The sequence below is a fragment of the Aquarana catesbeiana genome, linkage group LG06 (genome assembly GCF_042186555.1).
Source record: "Aquarana catesbeiana isolate 2022-GZ linkage group LG06, ASM4218655v1, whole genome shotgun sequence".
NCBI classification, from domain to species: domain Eukaryota; kingdom Metazoa; phylum Chordata; class Amphibia; order Anura; family Ranidae; genus Aquarana; species Aquarana catesbeiana.
In genome coordinates, this window is record NC_133329.1 from 211,517,500 (window position 1) to 211,544,746 (window position 27,247).

General features: G+C 44.4%; 1 protein-coding gene across 3 annotated transcripts in view; it reads left to right on the forward strand.

The window, feature by feature from the left end:
• USP7 (ubiquitin specific peptidase 7) overlaps nt 1-27,247 on the forward strand; it is a 636,127-nt gene that overhangs the window by 430,203 nt on the left and 178,677 nt on the right. For all 3 annotated transcript variants that reach the window (XM_073632969.1, XM_073632970.1, XM_073632971.1), the window contains 4 exons: nt 4,726-4,879; nt 23,053-23,120; nt 24,907-25,015; nt 25,095-25,172. In XM_073632969.1, coding sequence (XP_073489070.1) covers nt 4,726-4,879; nt 23,053-23,120; nt 24,907-25,015; nt 25,095-25,172 — 409 coding nt within the window. The remainder of the gene's footprint in view (nt 1-4,725; nt 4,880-23,052; nt 23,121-24,906; nt 25,016-25,094; nt 25,173-27,247) is intronic.

A 27,247-nucleotide genomic window follows, 5' to 3' on the forward strand; every position in this document is an offset into this window, starting at 1 on the left:
TACCATTATCAAAGTAAAGAGTAAGAAAGTAAGAGATTGTCCCCAAAAAAGTAATTTTGGGGAAATCTTCCAATGGGGACGCTAGTTCTGGTAACCTTGGGGCCCCAATAGATCCCCTAATTTGTAGGAATTTCCTCTCACTTCCTGTTTAGGCTATAGTACAGGAAGTGAAAGGAAATCTCCCTCCAATGGGATACAGTTGGTAAAAACTTACAGGGGTTATAACCCCCTCTTACTTTTACTTATTTGGGCTCAATGCTGCTGGCTTTTAAGTGGGACCAAATCCTTAAAACCTTGAACACAGAGGGAAAAATGGGAATTCTTTAGGAATATATTAAATGTATCACCAAATGCATTCCAAGAGATAATAAATATAGAGGAACAAAGATTAAACCTGGGTGCATGAAAAAAAAGTAAAATGTCATATGAAGGACAACAAAATGACCTTTAAAATGTAAAAAGGTAGGGGTCAGTGTTGGCATTCAAACAATACAAGGAATGCAATATAAGGTGTAAGTACGCAATCAGGGCAGGTAAAAAAAGATTGAGAGACTCCTAGCAGAGGAGAGTAAAAATACCAAGAGGTTTTTTTTTTAAATATGTTAATAGTTAAAAGGCGAGGGCGGAACACACAGGCCCCATAAAGGACGAGAAAGGGAAGATGGTTACAGATGACAGAGAAGGCAGCTTTACTAAATGCTTTCTTCTTGGTCTTCACACAGGAAAAGGAGGGGTATTCTGACCACGATAGTATTGTTAGCTATATGCCACAGGATCTACCTTTGTGGCTAACAGAGGCTGGAATTCAGAGAGGATTAGAGAAGCTTAACCTAAATAAATCACCGGGACCAGGTGGCTTACACCCGAGAGTCCTTAAAGAACCCGATCAGTTTATAGCCAGACCACTATTCCTAATATTCATAGACAGCTTACTGACAGGATTGGTACCAGCTGATTGGCGAAAAGCCCACGTAGTACCAATATTCAAAAAAGGGCAGAGCTCTATTCCTGAGAACTATAGGCCTGTCAGTCTAACGTTCGTAGTTTGTAAACTATTTGAAGGGATGATAAGGGACCATATCCAAGAATTTGCTGATCAAAACCGTATAATTAGCAGCAATCAGCATGGCTTTACAAAAGGTCGCTCTTGCCAATTAACATTCTACAAGGAAGTGAGCTTCAATCTGGACAAAGGTAGGCCAGTGGATGTGGTGTATCTGGATTTTGAAAAAGCATTTGATACAGCCCCCCACAAATGCTTAATCTGCAAGCTGAGGTCTGTAGGCATTGGCCATAGGGTCCTGTATAGAAAACTGGCTACGGGGGCGTGTCCAAAGGGTCATGATAAATAACGTACTCAGAGTGGTCAGTGGGGTACCCCAGGGCTCTGTCCTGGGACCAATTCTGCACTGGACCCTCCTTATAAAGGGGCCACTTATATGGTTGCAGTTAACCAACACAGTGACCTATATCAGCCATCAAGGTGGCACAAGGAGCCTGGCTGCTGTGAGAGAAACAAACCATATTCTGTCATGGGCAGAAATTCCCTGCCCATCGATCTCTGTCGTCCACATCCCAGGAGTGGACCACAGTCAGGCAGATTATCTTGGCTGTCACTGCTTTTACCAAGAGGAAAAGTCTCTTCACCAAGATTTGTTCAGGCTGTTGTGTCAAAAGTGGGGAACTTCGAATGTGGACAATGTAGCTTCCAGATACAACAAACAACCTGTTTGTATCAAGAACCATAGATCCTTTAGCTCTGGCCTTGGATGCTCAAGTTATTCCCTGGTCTCAGTTCAGGCTAATCTATGCCTTCCCTCCACTAGGAATACTACCTCCCTGCTCCACAAAATAGGCTCTAAGGAAGACTGTGATTCTTTGTGCCCCAATTTAACCCAGAAGAACTTGGTACACAGACATACTCAGATTCTTGCAGAAGATAACTGGCTTCCTTCCAAAAGGCCAGATCCACTTTATCAAAGTCCTATATTCCACTCTGCTTTACAGTCTATGCCGTTAACGGTATGGCTGTTGAAACCCAGGTCTTAGTGATATTAACCACTTCAATACTGGGCACATTAACCCCCCTCCTTCCCAGACCAATTTTCAGCTTTCAACGCTGTCAAACTTTGAATGAGAATTGCGCGGTCATATAACATTGTACCCAAACAAAGTTTTTATAATTTTTTTCACATAAATAGAGCTTTCTTTTGGTGATATGTAATCACCGCTGGGGTTTTTATTTTTTACGCTACAAATAAAAAAATTTCGAAAGTTTTCCAAAAAAATGCATTTTTCTTAGTTTCTGTAATAAAATTTTGTAATTTCTCTTGATAAATTTTTACCAAAAATTATGCTGCTACATTTTTTTGGTAAAAATAACCCAAATCAGTGTTTATTTGGTGTTGGCAGTGATTGGGGACAGGCAGATGTTTTATGGGGTCACTGACGTGTATGGGGACAGGGTTATTAGTGGTGCTTGGTGTACTGTTTGTGGGGTGATCTTTAACAGCTCTCTGTGTAAAATCATCCTCACACAGAGCTGTCGCAGATCGGCAGATTTGCCCCCCACCCTCAGCACTGAGCTCGGCGGGGAGAACTGTCAGAGACACACGTCTCTTTACATTGTCACGGCTGTGATTGGACACATCCGCCACGTGATCGGGAGGGCCAATCATAGCGCCTATATCCTATCTCTGCTCAGCTGGATTCTGTGATAATGATCACAGGATCAAGCCGCAGCGCTGCGAGCACTCGTTCTGAGGGACGTTCGCTGAGCCAGCGACTCTTGCCCCCTACACAGCTCCAATGAGCACTGGTGGGGCATACTAGAGAGCCAGTGATTGACAGTCTAAAGATTGAATGCTGAGCGATCAGCGGCGTTTGCTCTCAATCTTAGAGGGGGCGGGGTATTTTTTTATTAAAAATCCTATCTTTTAGAGGGGTTTATTTTACTTCATTTTACTTAATAGGACTATTTATTAACTGTACAGACATCACTTGGCAGTTTAATTTACAATTTATTGTGGCTTACATATATTTTTCGTACCTTTTACTCTGAACTGCACAGATTGTACTTTTCTGTGCACCATTCAGTGCTATTTTGCAATATACTCCTTTTGCACTGTTTTATGGGATTTGTACATTTATGCAATTTCCATGTGGCCATAAATGCAAATCCTGTGCAAAAATTATAAAAATGTGATTGCTATGTTTATTTTAAGTGCTACATTTTGAGATTTTGTTGGATTTTTGATTTGCCAGGAAAATCTGTTTCCTGGAATATAGCGCAGACACAGAATCCTCCCCTCTGTTCTTTCCATTGCTTGCTACAAAACTTAGGCTAGTTGAGGTTGGAGTTGGGGGTTATATAGGGGGATGTCTCTACAGCCTTCCTTTTTTTGCCAGTGTCAAATTACTTGAAGGTAGCTGCAGATACCCCAGTTGTAATTTAAAACAACCCATGCCCTGCACTGTACTCCAGGAACAGGTCAGGAACTGATCGGTAAAGAATCCTTTTATCATATGTGCTTTTCCTGGAATGCTTTTTAATTTTGCCAGCAATTGTATGACTTCTATTTCTAAATTGCTAACTCACATAATGCCATGCAAGGTTAGGGGTGCACTGAATGGGTTTTTTGGTGCCGAAACCAATCCTGAAAATGACTGTTTTTGAAAAATATTTTTATACAGGAGATGGTCAGAGACTGGGGACGTGGTACAGGAGCTGGTCAGAGACTGGGGACGTGGTACAGGAGCTGGTCAGAGACTGGGGACGTGGTACAGGAGCTGGTCAGAGAATGGGGACGTGGTACAGGAGCTGGTCAGAGACTGGGGACGTGGTACAGGAGCTGGTCAGAGACTGGGGACGTGGTACAGGAGCTGGTCAGAGACTGGGGACGTGGTACAGGAGCTGGTCAGAGACTGGGGACGTGGTACAGGAGCTGGTCAGAGACTGGGGACGTGGTACAGGAGATCAATGCAGCCTCACCAGGTTTTAAATGCAGCCTACCAGTGCCCATCATGCAGCCTGCCTTAGTGTGTCAGACAGGATCAGGACAGGGCAGTGTTAGCAAGGCAAAGCCAAGAACAGTGCTCTATGGAGAAAAGCTGTCAGCACACCGCATTAAGAAGCAGCTTTTCTGTATGATCAGTGGGAGGAGTGTTATCATACCGACAAGCTGCTCCTTAACGCGGTGTGCTGACAGCTTTCCTCCATAGAGCACTGTTTTGCTTTCAGCCGCCTCGTCGAAGGAGGAGAGGGCTGGACGGGGACGCTCCAGAACGACACCCCAGTACTGGGTGGCACCAGTGGCAAGGCCCTGCCCAGTTTTCAGCTCCGTTATCGGCGTGATTTCTCTTTTTGGCAGATTGCCGAAAAGCCCATTTTCGGCGGCCAAAATTTCGGTGCATCCCTAGTTATTCTGGTATGGATAGTTATATTTTCAAAGTGTTGAACTCTTGTAGACTTTCACTAGTATTTGCTAGAACTCAACATATCTATTTTTTGGATATTTGTTTATAGGCGATAAATTTAAAAGTGACATATAAATATTACGGCTGTAGTCCCAGATATCATACCTTTCTATACCTAATGCATGCTATACAGTATATTGACTGAGCTCCACAATATTTTTCAAGACAGTGGTGGATTTATATATCAATTTAAGAATGTTTGATTGACTTGTATTAACTTTAATGATGATAAACATTTTTTTTTTCTAGAGATGACCCAGAGAACGAGAGCAGTGAGCTGGCAACTGCCAAGGAGTACTTTAGAGACCTTTATCACCGTGTTGATGTGATCTTCTGTGACAAGACAATTCCTAATGATCCAGGATTTGTGGTTACGTTGTCTAACAGAATGAATTACTCTCATGTATGTATGTTAAATGTCAGAGTTAATTGAAGATTTGTTTTTGTTTTTTTACATTCTTTATTTTAAGTTTTTAGCAAAATACGGTACATAGATACCATTCAAAACTAAATCGACACATCTTCAGGGAAAACCTGTATAAATAGTACTAAAAGGGAAAAACAGCTGTGGCTACTCTACAACATAGCTGTAGAATTCAGGAATAATGTATCGGGACATATAACAAACAACTACAAGAGGGTTTCCAACCACAGAGAAAGCATGGCTTCCACTGTCAGGTTTTGCAGTCCACTTATATAAAGCTATAGTTCTGGGCCTCCAGAATAGAGGGAAGAAAAAAGGGGGGGGGGGGCTGGGAAGAGTGCAAGCAGACCCTAGAAGTCACACCCAACGGCCTTTGTAGGCAGCGGCAGCTTCCCAGAATGTATCCGTCAAGGCACCAAGAGCGCGGGGGCTATAAACTTGCCAGGTGACAAGGTCTTTTGATATACCTATTTGTTTTTTTAAAAGTTGTTTAATCCATGAGATTTTATGTCATTTGGGTTGATGTACATTTAAGCAATGGTAGTTTCATAGTATAGCAGCCATAGGTCCTTTATATTGCCAAAAGAAAAATAAGACATGCTGCATGGTAGAGAAGTTCTTGTTTAGATGAACTGAAACCCCTTTTCTCTAGATCCTCTTATTAAGAGTTCTGTTCCCATAATTCCTGGCTTGTTCCTTGCACCTGTAGTGGGGCAGAGGTGAGCTTTATCTGGATCAGTCGCTACGGCCAATAGGCTGTATTTGGGAATGTCCATGCAAAAGCAGGAACTGCCTGTAATGTATGCTGGTCAGCGATGAATCCTTTGGGCAGTGATCTCAGGTGTACAGTCTACCAGGTGACCGCGCTGGCAGGGTGCTATACAGGTCCAGGGCAGTTATCCCCCTGGAGTGGCTTCAAGTCACTGAAGACACTGGGGCATGCTTGCTGTAATGGGTTATGACTGGGCCTGCTGGATCTGAATACTAGTGGAGAAATGTATTGTCTTCTCCAGGCTGTTTTGGGGGCACTTGCTGCCAGTTTCCCTATGAGGTGAAATATTGCACTATGCGACTGCCAAAGGGGTCATTTTCTCTAGTCTTGGGCACAGTACATATGCTTTTCTATCTCTCTGAGCTTACACATCATATGGTTCCTGGCACCACCGCACCAGGCTTCAGTCTGCCCAGCACCATTCTGCCTCCAAGGGGGTTGACTGCCACATAGGTTTTCCTGTATAGGCTGACTCTCCCTTCAGCTGGGTGGCCACCTTCTGGGATTTACAGCCTTTTTAACCCTTATCAAGCAATGGCCTCCCACAGGCAGAGAGGGGTGGGGGCTAAGATTGTGTGGTAGGCTCCCAATTACCTCTGTCATCTGTAGCTGTGATCCAGGTATTGATAGGAATTGGTTGTCTCTTGATATAGGCATGTCAGATGGGAAGTGGTTAAAGATGCCACAGATAAGAGGTTAGAGTCCCCCTTAAAGTCTGGGCAAAATGTACGCTCCGTGACCCAACTTGGAAATCGTTCTTAGAGCCTTCAGTTCATTGGTGGATGCCTTTTGAAAACTCCATAAGACAGTTGGGCACCATTTCTGTCCACATGAGAAAGATCCTATTGCTTAAGTGTTGGCCAGCAGAACTTCTATGCAAAGGAGCAAATTGAGAGGCTGCTCTTGGAGGATGAACACTTGCTTGGATTTTCTTTAGAAGCCTTTATCCAAAAGGTGACTGTGGGGAAGAGCACACTCTAATCTACTTAAGAATCTAAGTAGTGTTCCTCTTTATTTCTAAAAAAAGCAATCAAAGCTACAATTAAAATAAATTTAAATTAAAAAATAGTCTTTCAAACTTCAGCAGCGCTAAAGGTTTTAAATTATTACATAAAACATTAGAGGTCTGTAAATCCAACTGAAACCGAAGTCCAAAAACAGTCTTTTGCAGTCTTTTGCATGTAGCAGTTCATAAATGATTCTTCAGCTGTTTTAAATGTTCAACCATTAATACATCTAGTGCTTATACTCCCTATAGGAATGAGCAGCTGATTATCTACTATAATAGTATATTTTCCTAAGTGCTGGATAAGTGATCTTTTTTGAGAACTTCTGTAGTTTTCCTCTTCACTCTTTGGATCTTTGAGTTGTTTGAATTTGACATTTACAGCTTTATTTCAACAGTCTGATTCCCTGTTTGTTCGGCCTTCGGGTCCTCTGAAGCGCAAAGCCCCTGCATGAACTGTTATGGCCTCTCTGAGACAAGGGTAATACCTGGCATCCACAGGCATCCAAGATCTGCAATCCTCTTCCCCCAGTGTATTCACAAAGGTCCTAGTATTTCTGCTCTTCTCAGAATTCAGGTCACTGTTTATTTAGAGCAGTGGTTCTCAACCATGGCCTCAAGTACCCCCAACAGGCCATGTTTGCAGGTGTTCCTTTATCTTGCACAGGTGCTTTAAATCTGAGTCAATGGCTTGTTATTGTGGACAGCTATTTTATCTAAGAGAAATTTGCAAAACATGGCTTGTTGGAGGTACTTGAGGACGGGGTTGAGCACCTTCTCCTGAAGGATGTCCACAGACCATTTCAGATGCTCCAGGCTTTCGGTTGGGTGATCGGTTTCCAAAAAAAATTGTCTCTCCAGCCTTCTCTTAGATTGTAAATGAGTACTAGGCTTTTTTGTAGCCTCCTTCAAGGTTGTACCATTTATTCAAGAAAACATCTTGGCGACCTGGATTAAGCATGTTCCTTCTCTCAACCCACCAATGCACTTGTCCAGCCAAGCAAGGAATTCCTAATTTGGTGGATCTCGAGCTCTGCCCTAACAATGAGGCAGTATTTCCTACCTCATCACTGTAGAGTTAATGGAGTCCCTTATAGTCCAAAAAACATGGGCACCTGTGGAAGCCAAGCTCCCCATCAACATCCTGGAGCTCACAGCAATAAAAATGGTGCTGCAAGGATATACAATTAGGGTACCGTGAGGCAGTGCCACGGTCGTGACTCACATCAACAATGTGGAGGACATTAGGAGTCATGCAGCTTTAAACAAAGCAAGCGAGATCTCATGGAGCCTCATTATCTAGAGATTTCTGCAGTCCACATATCGGCAGTGGACAACTAGAAAGCAGATTACCTCGCCCCCTCCGCCTAGATGAAGAGGAATGGGCCCTTCACCCAGATATTTTGAACCTGATACCCTGTTTCCCCGAAAATAAGACCTAGTGTGATTGTCGGTGATGGCTGCAATATAAGCCCTACCCCCCAAATAATCCCTAGTTAAAGTCCTTGTAGGTCTTATTTTCAGGGTAGGGCTTATTTTCGGGGAAACAGGGTAGGGTTTATTTGGGGGGTAGGGCTTATATTGCAGCCATCACTGACAATCACGCTAGGTCTTATTTTCGGGGAAACTGGGTATATTAGAAATCTTCACCTGCAGAACATCCTTCAGATCTGTTTACGCCCTTTGAGCATTCAGCTGCTGAAACTGTCTAATTCTGAGTTTCTCCAGTTAGGCTAAGCCTGTCACTTCTACAAAGATTTTTCTCAGTCTAGCATCCTAAAATAAAACGTAAAGAATCTGTGCTGAAGTATTTTTGAACCTGTGAGATACAGCAGCTACTTGTGCAGTCGTGACACCAATCATAAAGCATATAAGTATAAAAAAAAAAATGCAAAATCATATTATATAAATACTAGTAAATTCAATATGTGTCAATAATCCACAACTAAATGTAAAAAAAAAAGTGTTTATTCTTTGTGTTCATAAAATACCAAAAATGTCAGCAGTTGTAAAAAATAAAAATGTACTAAAAGTACCAAGAAGATGTGACAAAACCATATAGAATCAGAATGAAGTCCTTTCACAGCCCCTATGATTCCACAAGTGTCTGCAACTTCCTGTGTAAAATGTGCATCCACCACCAAGTGACACCGTTTAGGGAGGAGCCTCTTAACCAGATGATGTGGACCATTGCAATACAAATGGTCAAAAGCGCGTATTACATAGTGTTGGTTGAAAAAGGACACGCGTCCATCCAGTTCAAACAATAGAGGGGGGGGGGGATATACAATCCTATACCCACAGTTGTTTCAGAGGGCAAAAAAACCCCAATAGGCCCTGGGAACCAGGACTCTTTTTGGTTTTTCATACTACCTAAAGTTGTTCCTGAGGGGTGCTATACAGGTCCAAAGGAGCGGAACCCCTATTAAAAAGGGCCCCAGTCTTTGAAGGTTTAACTACGCTGCCTGCCGTGATGGGTGAAAGTTGGATCTGTCTGTTAAATCAGCAGTATCCTGCAGCGAGGATAAGGTAAGGGGAGAAGCCTAGGAACTGTAAAAAGTCCACCTAACTGTATGCCTTAAAATGTCTCCTCTAGAGGGAGTATATTACACTTACCTAGTACAATGCTTTTTCAGCAGCTCTGTGTCTGGCTATAGCAGTGGGTGTGGTCCCTGCAGCCTGAGGGGAGTTCTTAATTGAACAGATGGTGTTCCTCTTCTGAGGGATCTAAAGGGGTTACAGCAATAGTTTATGAACAAAAAAACAAGCCATTTTTTTGTATAAAGTGAAGTCTTCCTTTAAAACTAGGAGCTTAACAAACACTGCTGATAAAAATTCCCCTCCCCCTCCCCTCTCCTCCTGGAGAGGTGCGGTAACAGCTGACACTTATGTGTAATCAGGTAAAAGTGTGTAAACAGGCATTTCCAGCACATGAAATATTATGGTACTCAGCATCAAAGGCTGATCCTTATGGTGACATTGTTTTCTTTTACTAAAACTATTGTTCAGCAAATACCATAATTTGTTAAAGTGCCTCTGCTGTTGTGCTTAGCACATTTGATTTCCAGTGTACCACAAAGGTGCCAAGGATTCTACCCCCAGGCGCTGGGAACTCAGTCATGCCTCCACACTGTCATGCTCTTCGGAGATACCTGACATGGCAAGCCAGGGTGAGTGGAAGAAATTGGTGGTGCAATTGCTTCTCACACTTCAGCCCCTGTGTATGTGACTGAAGATGCATTCTCCTCTGCCCTGTTGGGCTTAGAAGGAAGATTAGCGGCTTTAATCGCATTCTCCATCCAAGAGGATAGGAAGCATGCTAGATCCCCCGCCCCCACCTCAAACCCCTTTTTCCAAGGGAACAGTGGGCACAGGGTGAGGTGTTATCCTCAGGTGATCACGGGGAAAAACAAGCCAAATTTTCCTCTGTGGAGGAAACAGTTGATGAACATTATGCAACCTCACAATCTGACAGATTGATGGTACAAACTCTTACAGAGATGGTTCATTCCACTTTTTATACTACTCCTAACAGAGTAAGCTGAAAGTCTAGGTCCCTTCTTTGATTTTTTTTTTTTTTGAAAAAAAAAAAAAAAAAAAACTTTTACAGCGCTTATTTATGCTGAATGGGATCATCTGGATAAGCATTTTTTTTTCCCCTCCAAAGAGCTTCTCGGTTCTCTATCATGGAGGAAAAATTCACAAGGGTTGGAAATACCAGCAGTAGACGCTGCGATTTCCAGCATCAATAAAGATGCATAAATGCTTATTATCCAACAGATAAGGAGTTGGAATTTTTTTGTTAAAATCCTCCTACCAATGGCGATATGTTTTGCCATAGATGCCATAAAAGACCCTATCCACCAGGCGTCTCGCCTTGCGCTTGTGCTAAAACACATGCTTAGGACCCTGTGGTTAAAAGGGTTGGTCAGCCGAAGCAGCTTGCAAAAAAGGGGCGTCTGACTAGTTTCCCTTTTCATTGGGGAAGGTTTGGTGAAATACATCAAATGATTTCTAGAAGTAAAGCTCTTTTGTCCAGTAGAAGGTATAAACGTCCTTTTATTTAAAGTGGAGCCACAACAGTTCACAGGTTAAGTACTCTGATGGCCAGTGCAGCCATGGGAGACTTCCTGACAGACATGGGTTCAGATCCACATGTCGGCGTTCACTAGTGAAGGAGCCACTCCTCACATGTTAACTACTCTGACGACCAGTGTAGCCATGGGAGGCTTCCTGAAAGACGTGGGACCTCGTCCTCACGTTGGCTCCTTGTGACCTTGGACAAGTCACTCTAGGGCATGATTTCCAAGAAATACTGTTCAGATCTGTGTGACTTCAAGGTAGTCCCTGCACTACTTTGGTACCACTTTGATGCGACTTGAGGTCCATAAACCTCTAGAATTCCCAAGGTATTGTTTCCTGTCGCATCAAAATCACACCCTGACGTATTCTCGGCGGCAAAGGATCACAGTAAAATCACACAACTTTGGGGTTGCAATAGTGGAAACTGAGCCTAAGAGGAGAAAATATTCAGCCCCTGTATACATGATTGAAGATACCTTTTTCCTCCGCCCTGCAGGGCCTAGAAGGAAAATTAGCAACTTTAATCGCATCCGCTATCCAAGGATGTGAAGCGTGTTAGACCCCCTCTCCCCCACCTGAGATCCCTTATCAAGGGAACAGTGGGTAGAGGATGAAGGATTACCCTCAGGTAATCGGGAAGAAAGGCAAACCGAGTACTCCTCTGCAGAGGAGACAACTAGAGTTGAACTTTTTTTCAGCCTCGCAATCTGAGAAATTGCTGGTACAAACCTCTTACAGAGGTGATTTGTGCCTCTTTCAAGCTACCTCTAGTAGAGTCAGCTGATCTGTTTTTTCTTAGGTTCCTTGGAACCTTCACTGCCTTTTTACATGTACAGAGCCACGCAGAAATTCAACAGATCCGATCTAGATCTAAAAGAATCTAAATCAGTTCCTGAAGATCCGCTTCTTTTTATGGAGTCGATCAAGTCAGTAGTTTCCTGTAAGGAGGAAAACTTCTGGCGCCTATCGGCATCAGGGATGCATATCTGCATGTCCATATATTTCCCGCTCACCAAAGGTTTCTGCGGTTTGAAGTAGAACAGCAGCATTTCAGTTTATAGCCTTGCTCCTTCGGGCTAGCTACAGCACCTCGAGTTTTCACAAAGGTGCTAGCCCCACCTGTAGTCAAGGGCACAGGGCTTAAACAGTCTTGGCATACCTAGACGATATACTGCTAATAGACCAATCGCTGTTCGGAGTAAGGTGTATGCATTACAACCAGTTACCTGGAAAGGTCTGGGTTGCATTCTCAACCTAGTAAAGTCTCCATTAAGATCGCTAAAAAAGGGCTGCAGTATTTGGGTCTGATCATAGATACAGCCCAGAAAAAGGATCTTCTTGCCAGAAGAGAAACAAAAAAAAAACCACCACTCTATAAAAGAGTTGGTGTGGATGGTCAGGTCAAAAGGAGGTCCCTCCATCCACCTTTGCATGATGTTGTTAGAAAGGATGGTGGCTTCATTCGAAGCAGTTCCCTTTGCCCAGTTCCATTCGATACTGTTGCAAAACAGTATTCCATTTTCTTGGAACAAAACGATCCAAGCTTTGGACTTGCCAATGCGGCTGTCCCCAAGGGTGTCCCAAAGCCTCAATTGGTGGTCACTAAAGAATGTTCTAAAGGGTAAATACTTCAAACCGCTTTTCTGAAAAGTGGTAATGAAAGAGAAAACTGTCCAAGGACACTGTTCAAGAACCCAAAGAGCCTTGCCCATCAACATCCCTAGAGATTCAGGCAGTGTGTCTTTCTCTAAAAGCCTGGACTTCCAGGTTAAGGGATTGTCCCGACAGGATCCAATCCATCAATGCCACGGCTGTGGCCTATATCAATCACAAACAGGTAGCACCAAGAATCAGTGCAGAGAGAAGTGAACTATATTCTAACTTGAGCAGAAAGAAATATTCCGTGCCCATCGGCAGTCTTCATTCCGGAAATAGAGAATTGGCACGCGCACTACATGTGCCGCCAGCAGATTATTCCCAGGGGAATGGTCTATTCACCCCGACATGTTTCGGGCTGTTTGTCAAGGATGGAGGATTCCGGATGTAGATCTTCTAGCATCCAGTGCAACATAGTCAACTTTGTGTCCACAACAAAGGATCCATTCGCATGCAGAACAGATGCGTTGATGATACTGTGGGATCAGCTTTTTCTGATCTATGCATTTCCCCCTATTCAGTTGCTGCCTTGACTTCTTTGCAGGATCAAGCTGGAAAAAAAACGGTAATTCTGGCAGCACCAGCATGGCCCAGAAGGTCATGGTATGCAGAGGTCGTAAAGATGGCAGTGGAGGATCTGTGGTCCCTTCCACTAGGGCCAGACCTGCTCTCACAGGGGCCGATATTCCATCCTACTTTATGAATGCTAAATTTAACGGCCTGGCTATTGAGACCCACACTCTGAAAAGACGTGGGCATTCCAGGGCAGTTATTTCTACTTTAATGCTAGGAAGCCAGCTTCTAGAGCTATATATTATAGAGTCTGGAAAGCTTATGTTTCCTGGTGTGAATCCAAGGGTTGGCACCCTTGGAGATATATTAGAGGCAGAATTCTTGCCTTTCTACAAGTAGGCGTAGAGATGAAGTTGGCCCTGAGTACTATTAAGGGCCAAGTCTCAGCCTTATCAATTTTATTTCAAAGACCACTTGCTACGCATTCTTTAGTCCGGGGTTTCATGCAATCCGCCAGTTAAATCACACTTAAGCCCTTGGGAGTTGAATTTAGTTTTGTCAGTGTTACAAAAACCGCCATTCGAACCATTTCAGCATGTTCTCTTAGTCCTGACTAGGAAGCTGATATTTTTGGTTGCTATATCCTCAGCAAGGAGGGTTTCAGAATTGACTGCTCTTTCCTGTAAAGAGCCATATTTGGTTATTCATGAGGACAGAGTGGTGTTACGCCCTCGTCCAGGCTTTTTGCCAAAAGTGGTTTCAGGCTTTCATCTGAATGAAGATATTGTCCTGCCATTGTTTTTTCCAAAACCATGTTCCAAGGAAGAAAAGTCACTACATTGTCTTGATGTGGTGAGAGCAGTGAAGATCTATTTAAATAAAACTGCTCAGATCCGTAAGACTGATGTCTTATTTATTCTGCCAGAGGGTCCTAAAAAAGGACAGGCAGCGTCAAAATCCACTGAGGCTAAGTGGATTCGGCAAGTTATAGTTCGAACTTATGATTTAGAGGGAAAGATTCCCCCTTTTCAAGTTAAGGCGCACTCTACCAGAGCGGTTGGTGCTTCTTTGGCAGTGCGTCACCAGGCCTCCATGTCTCAGATCTGCAAGGCCACGACTTGGTCTTCAGTGCATACATTTACAAAATTTTATCAAGTAGATGTAAAATGGAATGAGGATATCGCCTTCGGGCGCAGTGTGCTGCAAGCAGCAGTATAATTCCTCAAGGTCTGGGGGTGCCCTACGGGTTGTCTCTCTCCCCTCAAGTAGCATTGCTATGGGACATCCCATTAAGTAATTACTTGAGGCTCTGAGTCCTATGATGTACGATAAAGAAAACAGGATTTTTAAAACAGCTTACCTGTAAAATCCTTTTCTTGGAGTACATCATAGGACACAGAGCTCCCGCCCCTCTGTTTTATGGGATGAGAGTATATTGCTTGGCTACAAAAACTGAGGACTCCTGGAAGGAGGAGGGGTTATATAGGGTAGTCAACTTCCTGTATTGGTTATACCAGTGTCAACACCTGAAGGTAGGCCAGAGGGCCTACCCACCAAGTAATTACTTGAGGCTCTGTGTTCTATGATGTACACCAAGAAAAGGATTTTACAGGTAAGCTGTTTTCAAAATCCTGTGTTTTTTTTTTTTTTAACTCATTGCTATACTCACACTCATAGCCATCCTCACATTTGACTTGATGTGTTCTTGTGAGCTCTGTCTCAAAATGAGATGCTTTTCATTGTACTTTGATTTTGGTTATCAATAAATTCCCAAAACAGGTGATTTCTTCTGCATCGCGAGATCCCTATCTGGTCAGGTCTCCTGGCTCAGACACCATCTAGGCACGTAACCTTGCCTGTCCTTAAGGGTGATTCCCTGGAGTTTCTTTCAACTGGTTGCTTCAGGACCTAGAGTGGTTCATGCTCCAAGGTGTGTCTCAGACCTTGTGATGCAGGTGAAGGACATCAGAGGATGGCTTCATGTCTTCCTGGACTGTCTGTGGTTGATACAAACTAGGCTCTTGCTCCAGATATTCTTTGACAGGAACAGGATGTGTCTCAATGACTTTGGAGAACCTGTCCGGCTGGGGTTAAGTCCCCTTTCTTTGGTTGTTTTCCCAGTTTGCAAAGAGAGCCCTTCTAGCTACTTTAATCTGTTTTCAATTCACAAAGACAAGTTTTCTTCCCTGTACTGATGAGTTTCTGTCCCTTGCTCCACAGAAGTTGCTGCTTTGTAGGATCTGGGGTAGTGGTAGGCAACCCCGCCACACGAAGCCTCTTGCCAGCACTCAAATCCCTCCCCATCAGCAGAGCAATGCAGGGAAGTGTCAGTGAGACACTAATGCATTCCAACTTCAGAATTCCCCATGCTGCACCTGCACTGACGGGGAGGCACTGTGCCCCCACACATCCTAAAAGATGGAAAACGTTTGATTCTCTAACTTTTCTGTAGCTGCGATCGTCGGCTTTTGTGATGGGGAAGAGATTGGGTGCAGTTCTGCTGGGGGGAGGGGTGGTCCCTGTTTCCAGGAGGAGGAGGATTGTCATTGGCCACTGCTAAAGCCAATCACAGTCCTGCTAGCCCCATCCACCATAGGAAAGTGACTCGCTTGGTTGCCACTACAAATCTCAGAGAGGATTTCACTGTGATTGAGAGAACCACAATCAGGTGACAGTTTTTGGAATTACTGTTGAGCTTCTGGGAACTTTGTTGAAATTAGTCCTGAACCTTTGTGTCACTACTGAACCCCTGCACTGTGTCCCTTTTAAGTCAGAATCCGTATTCAGCTCAATGAAAATCACACCCAACTTTTCCTGTGGCGCAAAGCGCCCCACTTTTTCTCAACTGCGGGGGCCCAACTTATGATCCTGCACACAGGCCTACTGCTTTCAGAAAATGCCCCTGACCTGAGTTTATCATTGCGCATCCATTCCAGATGCTTGTACGTGACATCCCATACAAGCACGTGGGCTGGATGCGAGAGGTGGATCAGCAGGATGAGTGTTCCGGGGCAGGTAGATGTGTCTCATCTCTGCTTCCTTTCACCACTCTGCATATCATAAATAAGAGGGGAGAGCCGTGGAGCAGATGAGTGGGAGGGTACAGCGGTGGGGAAAATGAGCAGGAGGGGTTCAGAGGTGGGACAGATGAGTAGGGAGATACAGTGGTGGAAGAGATGAGAAGGGGGTTCAGCAGTGGGCCAGATGAGCAGGGGCATTCAGTGTTGGGCCAGATGCGCAGGGGGGTTCAGTGTTGGGCCAGATGCGCAGGGGGGTTCAGTGTTGGGCCAGATGCGCAGGGGGGTTCAGTGTTGGGCCAGATGCGCAGGGGGGTTCAGTGTTGGGCCAGATGCGCAGGGGGGTTCAGTGTTGGGCCAGATGAGCAGGGGGGTTCAGTGTTGGGCCGGATGCGTAGGGGGGTTCAGTGTTGGGCCGGATGAGCAGGGGGATTCAGTGTTGGGCCGGATGAGCAGGGGGATTCAGTGTTGGGCCGGATGAGCTGGGGGGGCAGTGTTGGGGCAGATGAGCTGGGGGGGACAGTGTTGGGGCAGATGAGAAAAGGGGGTAAATTGGTGGGGCAGATGTGCAGGGGGTTACAGTGGTGGGGCAGATGTGCAGGGGGTTACAGTGGTGGGGCAGATGTGCAGGGGGTTACAGTGGTGGGGCAGATGTGCAGGGGGTTACAGTGGTGGGGCAGATGTGCAGGGGGTTACAGTGGTGGGGCAGATGTGCAGGGGGTTACAGTGGTGAGACAGATGTGCAGGGGGTTACAGTGGTGAGACAGATGTGCAGGGGGTTACAGTGGTGAGACAGATGTGCAGGAGGTACAGTGGTGGGACAGATGTGCAGGAGGTACAGTGGTGGGACAGATGTGCAGGAGGTACAGTGGTGGGACAGATGTGCAGGAGGTACAGTGGTGGGACAGATGTGCAGGAGGTACGGCGGTGGAGCAGATGTGCAGGGAAGTACAGTGGTGGGGTAGGTGAGCAGGGGGTTACAGTAATGGGACAAGAGCGGGGGGTACAGTGTTGGCAGAGGGGCAAAAGAGGTGACAGATTTGCAGGTACATTGGTGGGGCAGATGGGTTCAGTGTTGGGAACGATGGGCAGATGGGTTCAGTGTTGTTACAGATGAGAAGGTGATTCAGTAGTGAGACAGAAGAGCATGGGGATACGGCTGTGGAGTAGATGAGAAAAGGGGGTACATTGGTGGGACAGAAGAGCAAGGGGGTACAGTGGTGGAGCATGTGCAGGAGCTACAGTGGTTGGAGGGATGAGCAGGGGGGTTCAGTGTTGGGGCAGAGGAGAAAGGAGGTACATTGGTGGGACAGATGAGCAGGGGGTTACAGTGGTGGGGCAGAAGAGCAGGGGGTACAGTGGTGGAACAGGTGAGAAAGGGGGTTACCATGGTGGGGCAGATGAGCAGATATGTTCGGTGCTAGGACAGATGAGAAGATGGTTCATCGGTGAGACAGAAGAGCATAGGGGGTTACAGTAGTGGAACAGAAGAGCAGGGGGGGTTACAGTGGTGGGGCAGATGTGCATGGGGGTTACAGTGGTGGGTCAGATGTGCATGGGGTTACAGTGGTCTGAGGTATGAAGATGCAGGATTTGGGGCTGATCTGAGTCGTGAGAGTGCAGGATGTTAATTTCTCACTACTAAAGTAGTTTTTACTTTATAAAAAATCCTTTTCGTGATTGAGAATGTGAAGTTGACATTTTTTTGTTATAAAACCGGCACGCTCAATTTCTTTGGTACACTGGGCTCAAAAGGTTGCCTACCCCTGATCTGGTCTGACCTGATCAGCATTTCTAACCTTGTTGCTGTTTAAGGTCAAGGATAGGCCTCGACCCTGTGGGGCCTCTTGCTTAGTGGTTTGAGATTGTCAGTTCTTCCTCTGCTTGAACTGGTTTGCAATCGTTCTTACAGTTTATATGTAAAGTCTAACTTGTATCTCCTGCCTACATTTGTTGGGGTGCATCCCATTCAGCCTACCTCTTTAGTTATGCTGACTTTTTGGGATTGAATCCTGGGTTCTTTGAACTCAGAAGTCATGTCCACACCCTTTGTAGGTTGTTCCTAATGAAATTCAGGGTAATTCCATGAGTCTTGCCTGGTGAGTTGGTTGGCTGTCCCAACAATCTCTTAACATGAAGTTGTCATTTCTTGACCTTGGAGGTCGGTTGAGTTAGAGGCCTTTCTTTTTTTTTTTAAATCAGAAGAAAAAATTTATTTTGTTGTTCACAATACAGGATATATGCCATTCGGTATAAAATAGGAAAAAGAGGCATTGGTTATTCCATGGCATTCTGCCGGTCGGTACAATGTATTCAGAACCATGTAAACCAGAATTACGAAGATTGACATATCTATGAAGGCATAGCGTGACTAAGAAAAAAGACTGTTTAACCAGAGTGCTGAGGGTAAACCAAAAAAAAACCCCTGTAGGAGCCTGTCTCTAAGTAGCTGATGTGGTGCTAATCCCGGGGCGTCCAGCCAGGCCTGCCACTTTGAGTAGAATTTACGTGAGACATATCTATGTTGGTACGTCAACTTTTCCTGTATCAATAGTTTATTAACATGCTCCACCCATTGCCACCTGGTGGGCACCCTGGGAACAATCCAAAATTGTGCGATCAGTTTATGTGCAACATACAGCAGTTGCAAAACCACAGTGTGAGCTTGCGGAGTTAGGGGCTCCTCATCCAGGGCACCCAGCAGACCCACAACTGGGTTCCCGTGGCATAATAAACATAAAAACCTGAGAGATATCACGTCAAGAACCTCCTTCCAGTAGCGGAAAACTTGGGGCATTTCCAAAGCATATGAATGAGGTCGCCGTGATCTCGCGCACTTCAGGCAGAGAGGGGTACTACGATTTCCCCATTTATGAAGTTGTATAGGGGTTCTGTATACCTTGTGTAGCAGATATAATTTGGATAATTTTTAAGAGGTGGATACCGACACCAAAGAGGCAGAGGTCAGGCAAAGATCCCATGTCTCCCCATCTATGGCACCTATATCCTTTTCCCAGCCATGCCTGCAAGGCAGATTGGAGGGATCTTGTATAGCATTAAGGATGATAATATAACTTATAGAAATCATTACTTTTTATCTCCTTCCATAAGAATCCTCTGTATTAGTGTATGATCAGTTAACTTAAGTTGAGCACATCTTGATTGTGTTTGTAAGCCATGTCGCAGCTCTAAGTATTTGAAAAAGTGGGTACGTGGGATATCAAACTCAGCTTGCACCTCCATAAATCATTTGAGGTTTGGCCCGTTATATAACTGTGAAATATAGTGTATTCCTTGCCTTTACCAATCTCTCACAACCCCCTGAGTTTCAGTATATCTCTATAGTTCAAATTTTACCATAATGGAGTATGAGCTAGAAAGCGTCGTATCCCCAGCATACTTTTAATGTATGACCATAGAGTCACTGTGGGGTCCTAGGGTTCAAGTGCATGTATCCCACTTCCAAACACGCGAGTGCGGAGACATCATAGCCCGGCGGGATCAGAAGTTTGCAAGTAGGGTCCATTAAAGTGGAGTTCCACCCAAAAATGGAACTTCCACTTTTTGGATTCCTCCCCCCCTCCGATGTCACATTTGGCACCTTTCAGGGGGGAGGAGGGAGCAGATACCTGTCTAATACAGGTATTTGCTCCCACTTCCTGGCATAGATCAGCGCAGCGCTTGCGGTGACCTATGCCACTTCCGGCGCCTACCCCTCCTCCCCCGCTGTATTCTGTGGGACACAGAACACAGCAGGGACCTGAGAGGACCGCAGCATGACTCGCGCATGCGCAGTAGTGAACCAGGAAGTGAGGATGGCAGCAGCAGCCGAAGGACAGATCGGCTTCGGCTGCCGACATCGCGGGCTCCCTGGACAGGTAAGTGTCCATATATTCAAAGTCAGCAGCTGCAGTATTTGTAGATGCTGGCTTTTAATTTTTTTTTTTTTTTTCAGCGGACCTCCGATTTAAGTCAAAATTCCCCAGCCCCCCAATTGTAGCTGAGAGATGAGGAAATAGGCTCTCGAATGAAGGACTGCCAGTCCCCCCTCTTCTTTATTGTAATGTCGACAGACTAATCCATTATCTTCTTGCGCCATATCCATTCCCTGAATTGGGAGTCTATCCTGGCATACCACTGTTGGGGAACCCAGACCGGAGAATTGTTGCATACATATAATAATTGTGGTGCCCATACCATTTTGATGAGGTTAATTCTCTCCACTACTGATTATGTTTACACCAAATAGTAAATTTTTCACGACATTTACGGAGTAATGCCCCGTACACACGGTCGGATTTTCCGATGGAAAATGTGTGATAGGACCTTGTTGTCGGAAATTCCGACTGTGTATGGGCTCCATCACACATTTTCCATCGGATTTTCCGACACACAAAGTTTGAGAGCAAGCTATAAAATTTTCCGACAACAAAATCCGTTGTCGGAAATTCCGATCGTGTGTACACAAATCCGACGGACAAAGTGACACGCATGCTCAGAATAAATAAAGAGATGAAAGCTATTGGCCTCTGCCCCGTTTATACTCCCGACGTACGTGTTTTACGTCACTGCGTTCAGAATGATCGGATTTTCCGACAACTTTGTGTGACCGTGTGTATGCAAGACAAGTTTGAGCCAACATCCGTCGGAAAAAATCCTAGGATTTTGTTGTCGGAATGTCCGAACAAAGTCTGACCGTGTGTACGGGGCATTAGTGTTAGATTAAGTTCAATATATTGAGACGGGTCTGGGTAACCTGAATGCCCAGATAGCGAAAGGAGGAGCTCACCTGTACCATTTCTGCACACTCAGGAAGGGGGGCTGTTATAGGATCTATAGGCATCAGCAACAACTTGTTCCAGTTAATGGAAAAGGCTGATACTGCGCCAAGGCCTTTAAGGGTCATGACGGGTTGCAAAGTACCCTGAGTATCACCCAGCTAAAGTAGGGTATCATTAGTGTACAACGACACCACGTCAATGCTTCACTTGAACGCAGCTATATTGGCCTTCCCCCATATCTGTGACGCAAAGGGTTCCAAAGCCAGGGCAAACAACAGGGGTGACAAATGACACCCCTGCCTAGTGCCCCGTAACATTGGGAAAGGTACAGAGAGTTCCCCGTTCACCTTGATCCTAGCCGATAGTCTGACATACAGTATCTGAACCTACCTGATAAAATTAGCACCCAGGCCTATATGTTCCAACACCTTCCACTGGTAAGACCACTCGACTGTCGAAGGCTTTAGTTGCGTCCAGTGAAAAGATGGCTCAGTTACCAGGATTATCCACAGGAAGCTGCAAGTTTAGGAAAAGCCTCCGAATGTTCTGGGCTGTGGATCTAGTGGGGATGAATCCTAACTGGTCCCTGTGCACCAATTTATGTATCACCTGAGCCAATCTGGTTGCCAACACGTGCCAATAGTTTGACATCGGTTGTGAGCAAGGAGATAGGTCTGTAGGAGTTGGGTAGAGTAGCATCTTTTCCTGGTTTTAATAGTACAGCAATGATCGCCTCCTTCATAGAGGTGGGCAAAGTTCCCTCCTGAAATGCCTCATTATAAACCTTCAATAAAAATAGGTAGCAACGTGCCTGAATATCGCTTGTAGACCTCGGATGGGAGTCCGTCCATCCCAGGATGATTTCTTGTTGTGAGATTGTGCTAAAGCTACTGCCGGTTCCTCCTCCATTAACTTGGCATTGAGTAAGGCAGCCTCCGATGCTGACAAGCGAGGCAGCACACAATCCTTTAGAAATCCTTCAATTTCCATGTCAGATCACTGTACTTTAAAGGTATAAAGATCAGCATAGAATGATCTAAAGATCTGCATAATATCAGAGGTCTGGGACTGGAGGGCACCTTGATCATCACAGATGGCCGAGACGAGAGGAGGACCTCCTGTGCACGCGCCACTATAGCCAGCATGTACCCAGTAGCCCCCCCTCCTCTAAGTGCGTTTGCTGTAGGAAAAAACGTTTGTTTTCGGCCAGCTGCAATGCCAGTTGCTGGACATGGATTGTGCCCCAACCAAGCTCTTTGTGTCTTCCGTAGGGTTAGCAATATATCTATCCTCAGTGAGTGGAGGCCTTTCTACTTCGACTTACTGGTCTTCCTTTTACGAGAATATTTTTTTTAAGTACCTTGTCTGGTATTTGTTCCTATTCATTGTTCACCAGATTGGATTGTATAGGTTTCTTCTGTAATGTGACTTGGCTATTGAAACTGTTTTGGTGGGTCCAGGTTGACCAGCTTCTCACTTGGTCCATGGTGCAGTGCCCTCTTCTGTGTTTAATCTCTTCAACTTGGCTATATTTTATTTTTTCCTTCACTCTTTATTAGGATGGTTCTCATATGTTTTTAATCCCTGTGTCCTCGCTCTGCTCGTATTGGCAGGTTTCCCTATCAGGCAAGGTCACCTTCATCTTGTGTTCTATTTGGATTTGGTCCTTTAGGCATTCTTGGGTTTCAGGTGGCTTGTAATCCTCAGTTCTTTTTTTTTTTTTTTTTTTTTTTTTTGGGCTTGTTGTCTGCTGCTTTTTACTCCCAGTTCGACTGCTTTTGGGCATTGCAGCAGTAAATTACTTCCTGTGCCCCTCAGTGGGCGAGAAAGCTGTTAGGATAGTCCCACCCCTGGTTGCTACAAACTGTCAGACTGAGTAGGGCAGGGGCTATCCTTGGCTGGCCTACAGATATTTTTAATTAACCAGTGTTCAATACTCCTGTAAGCAGCAATATCATGATAGTATAGGACTTTGTCCCTCAATGGACTCCAAGAAGGGCTTGTTATTGGTTTTCAGAGGGTTTTACCAGGCCAAGTACTCTGATGCATACTGTTGGTGCTTTCTGTCAATATATACATTGTTTCCAGTCTGCTAGTGGAGGGTACCAGTCTGAGAAATATCAGATCTAGAATAAAGAGATTGCCAGCATCATCTTCACAATTAGACTGGGATTTTCCACCAGGAAACATAGACAGCTTTCATTTGCTTTGACTGTCACCAAACCATCACCAGCCTCCAATTTTCAATGAAGTTTGAAATAGTGAAGTCTGATGCCAGGGTCTCTAAGCATGTATTCAAAATATTGTGGAATGCTGTCTTTCAGGTTGCGAAGACTGTTGCGCAAAGACTTAACACTGATCCAATGCTCCTGCAGTTTTTCAAATCTCAAGGGTAAGCAGTATATTTTTGGAACTTTTCTAAACAGCTAAAATATAACTTTCAGTAAAGCTGAACTATAGGCAAACAACTAAATACACCGAATAAATACATATTGTATAAGGAAACTGTTTTACCTGCCAAAGGCTTTGTATTCATCCAGCTGCAAGATTTAAACAGCTCTGTCACACCGCACAGTCATGTCTGGCTTGAAGGTATACCTAACCTTTCTATGCTGCCTCTCAGCACTTACATGTCTCCTTCCCACCCCCAGACTGTGGCTGGACAGTTAGAGGAAATGCAGCAGACTGATTAACCACCTGCCGACCGTCCGCCGCAGTTGTATTGCGGTAGAATGACATGGGCGAAACAATGTTATGTAATGTCAGTTTTTTATATATATTTTTGGGGGATATTTATTATAGCAAAAAGTAAAAACTATTGAGTTGCTTTTTCAAAATTGTCGCTCTTTTTTTGTTTATAGCACAAAAAATAAAAACCGCAGAGGTGATCAAATACCACCAAAAGAAAGCTCTATTTGTGGGGAAAAAAGGACGCCAATTTTGTTTGGGTGTAACGTCACACGACCGCGCAATTTGTCAGTTAAAGCGACGTAGTGCCGAATCGCAAAAAGTGCTCTGGTCAGGAAGGGGGTTAAATCTTCCGGGGCTGAAGCGGTTAACTCGTATCATCAGTGCTTTTTTTTTTTTTCTCCAATCAGCATTGGCAGCACAGCTGATTGGCTTCCTGCGCTTCCCCATTATGTAGTCTGAGCTTTGTTGTATGTGGGCTGTAAGGCTCTGATTCCAGTTCAAATTCATGTAATTGTATTGTTTTGATAAAAAAATGAATGAATACAGAGCTGCCCTACCTTGTATGTCTTTCCCATTGGCAAATTTTTATACTTGTCTGTTCATGCTCATGGCAGATCCATTTTCTATGTTTTTTTGGGAGCTGCAAAACCACCGCTGCAAACTTTCCTGGCCAACAGTCTTTTGTGCATGTGCTGACAATTTTTTGTTTTATGGAGATCTGGTCTGTCAGCAAGTTGCATGATAGCTTCTCTATTACATCCAGGAATGAATAAAGATTTGGTCTATGTATGTGCATAAGACTTTGTGAATGGCTGGATGAGATATAACTGCAGCTGTGTGACACAAAGCATTCTAAAAAGCTTCCATATATCAAAATAATTTTTGTATGACCCTAGGAGTATTATTTATTTATTTTTTTGAGCCAATTGTGTTGGCTTTTAATTCTACAAACATGAGCTGAATCTGGGTGCATAATTTCCTCAAGTGACCACAGTGCAACCCTCTTGTGCCATGTTCAGGTTTGTGCTTAAAATCCTGTCTTGCAGTAGACCATTTAAATTCCACGAATTCATTTTTATTTGATAGCCAATTAGGGGAAATGGTAACCAATGTGTTTATAAATCATGCTTTTCAAGTTTAAAGCATTGTTTACGTAGGGACATCTGGTTTACTTGTAGCCTAATGAAAAGAAATTAATATTCTTACCTTCCAGTAGCCAATGTGTTAAAACGCCTCTGTTGCTCCCTAGCCACTGCATGTATTTGACCCTTCAGGTGGGTCACATACTTCTCCCCCCAGTATCGACATTCAAGTATGCTTTTAGATACAAGTCACCCTGTGCTGATAGGGTCACTACAAGTTAATTTTTCCTGAGAGCACTGAACAATTCAAACATTTGTGGCACATTCACTGTCATTTTCTGGTGCTATAATGCTGTAGTATTGTTGCCTGTTTAAGTCTGTTGCTTATAACTTAATTATTTATAGTTACAGGGATGGTCCTGGAAACCCTCTTAGGCATAATTATGAAGGAACCTTAAGAGACCTTCTACAGTTCTTCAAGCCTAGACAGCCCAAGAAACTATATTACCAGCAGGTACATCCACTTACTTAACAAAATGATCAGGTAGAAAATATGATTATGTGGATGACTTTTTTTTTTTTTTTGATTGCAGCTTAAAATGAAGATTACAGATTTTGAAAACAGAAGAAGTTTCAAGTGTATATGGCTAAATAGCCAATTCAGAGAAGAGGTTTGTATTAAATTTGTGTGTCTGTTTTGTTATGGAACACTGAGGCTTTGTTATGGTAAATATCAATAGTAAATGAATGTTCTCAGACAGTGGTATCAATTCAAGGGCATTAAGAAAGCACATGCATGCAAAAAGTCTATGCTTGGACAGTTTAGACTTCATTCTTTATATTGTACATAATGCCATAGGTATGATTTTGTTACAATTTTTCACCAAGCCACATGAAAACGTCTGTGCTGTTTTCTTATATAGTAGATGGTACAGATTCTATTTTGCAGTTTTGTAAAGCAGTCTGCATTTGTCATCATTCTTAAAGTGGTTGTAAACCCTTACCACTTTTTAATACAGGTAAGCCTATAATAAGGCTTACCTATAGCTACCCCGGATATCTCCTAAACCTGCATAGTTTAGGAGATATCCTTTGTGTCAGCATGTGGCGATGTCATCGGCACGTTTGTGCCGTAGCTTCAGCTAGTATGCCGTTACCGGCGGTTCATGCACGAGAGTGACATCGCAGCTCCGGACAATCACAGCGCCAGAGCCCACGTTACCTTGCTTGGTTCCCACTCCCAGCTGTCACAGTACTTGTATCACTGTTCAGCTCTGGGCCCACTAATTGTGTTTAACATGGACCTGAAAGTGCATAGTGATATCGTGTATTCCTCTACCTGTACCTGTGTGTTCTCTATCGATCTTTTTGCGCTGTTCGTTTTTTGCACTGAACCGGCCGCAGGCAAGAAAAAAGCAGATAACCAAGGAGCATAACTAAAAACTCTTAGCCTCCTCACCCCACCCTCCCACAAAAATTGTACAACACCTTTTCCGCCGGAAAAAAGAAAATTTAAGTCAGCAGCTACAAATACTGAAGCTGCTGACTTTTAAAATAAGGACACTTAACTGTCCAGGGCGCCCGCGATGTCCTCACCCGTTCTCTTGGCTCCCAGGTGGAGGCGCCGGCATCTTCACTAAAGGAATCGGGAGGTGAAGCCTTACGGCTTCACAGGCTTGTTCTCTACTCCGCATGCACGAGTCATGCTGTGCGTCCTGACTGGCCCCTGCTGTCTTCTGGGACCTGTGTGTCTCCCAGAAGACAGCGGGAGGACTGAGGAGGGACCAGACGTGGTGTAGATCGCAGGAAGTGGGGAAAAAATAATACAGGTATCTGCCCCCCCCATTTCCATTTTTGGGTGAAACTCCGCTTTAACATGGCAAGCTACAAAATACTGAAGAGGATATGGTGGCAATATTAAGTATAAATGTCTGGAGGAGGATGTATGGGTGCAGCTCAGTGTTTAGAATAGTGGTGTGAACAGGTTGAGGGGGGCGTGGCCGGCAGTGGAGGAAGATGGCTGCTATCTAGCTGAGCTCTGCAGCACTGACTTTCCCTGAAGCGGCACACAGCAACTAAGAGGTATTGAGGGCACAAAAAGATACTGGAGTATCTGGAGTAATAGCGTGTCACAATGGGGAAAAGGAAAGACTGTGGAGGACCCAGGCAATTGGTTTCATTAAGACTCACTATAGTGATCCTGTGAGGAAAAATGGCACAGCTTTACCTCAGCACTCTGGCGCTGAACAGCAGCCAGCACGCCTCAGTGACAGTGAGCTTGGTAACACTGAAAACGGCAGATGAGTCTGACCCTGACATGGGGGAGGAAATTATTGGGCCTCAAAGACAAAGGAGGATTTCCCCCTCAGGTGAACATGCCAGTAGTTCACTGCCTAATTATGACCAGCCACCTGTTAATAATCCCTGTGCTGATAAACTGCTTGCCTTCCCCACATCTGGACAGCCTATACTTACAGATATCAAAGAAATGCTTCTGTCCATGCATAAAACTAATGTAGCAATAGAAGGTCTAGGAGTAAGAATTGACATGGAAAATAAAATAGAGGATGTCGCTGACGCGAATAATGAATTGTTAGACTCCCATTTTGAGCTAATAGAAGAATTGAGGCATTTTAAGTTGAAAGTGTCAGAAATCGAGGACAGACGCAATAATATCAAATTCGGAGGGCTCCTAGAAACTGTCAAATACTGAATTACAGGGATTTTTGAAAAAAATGTCTGACCT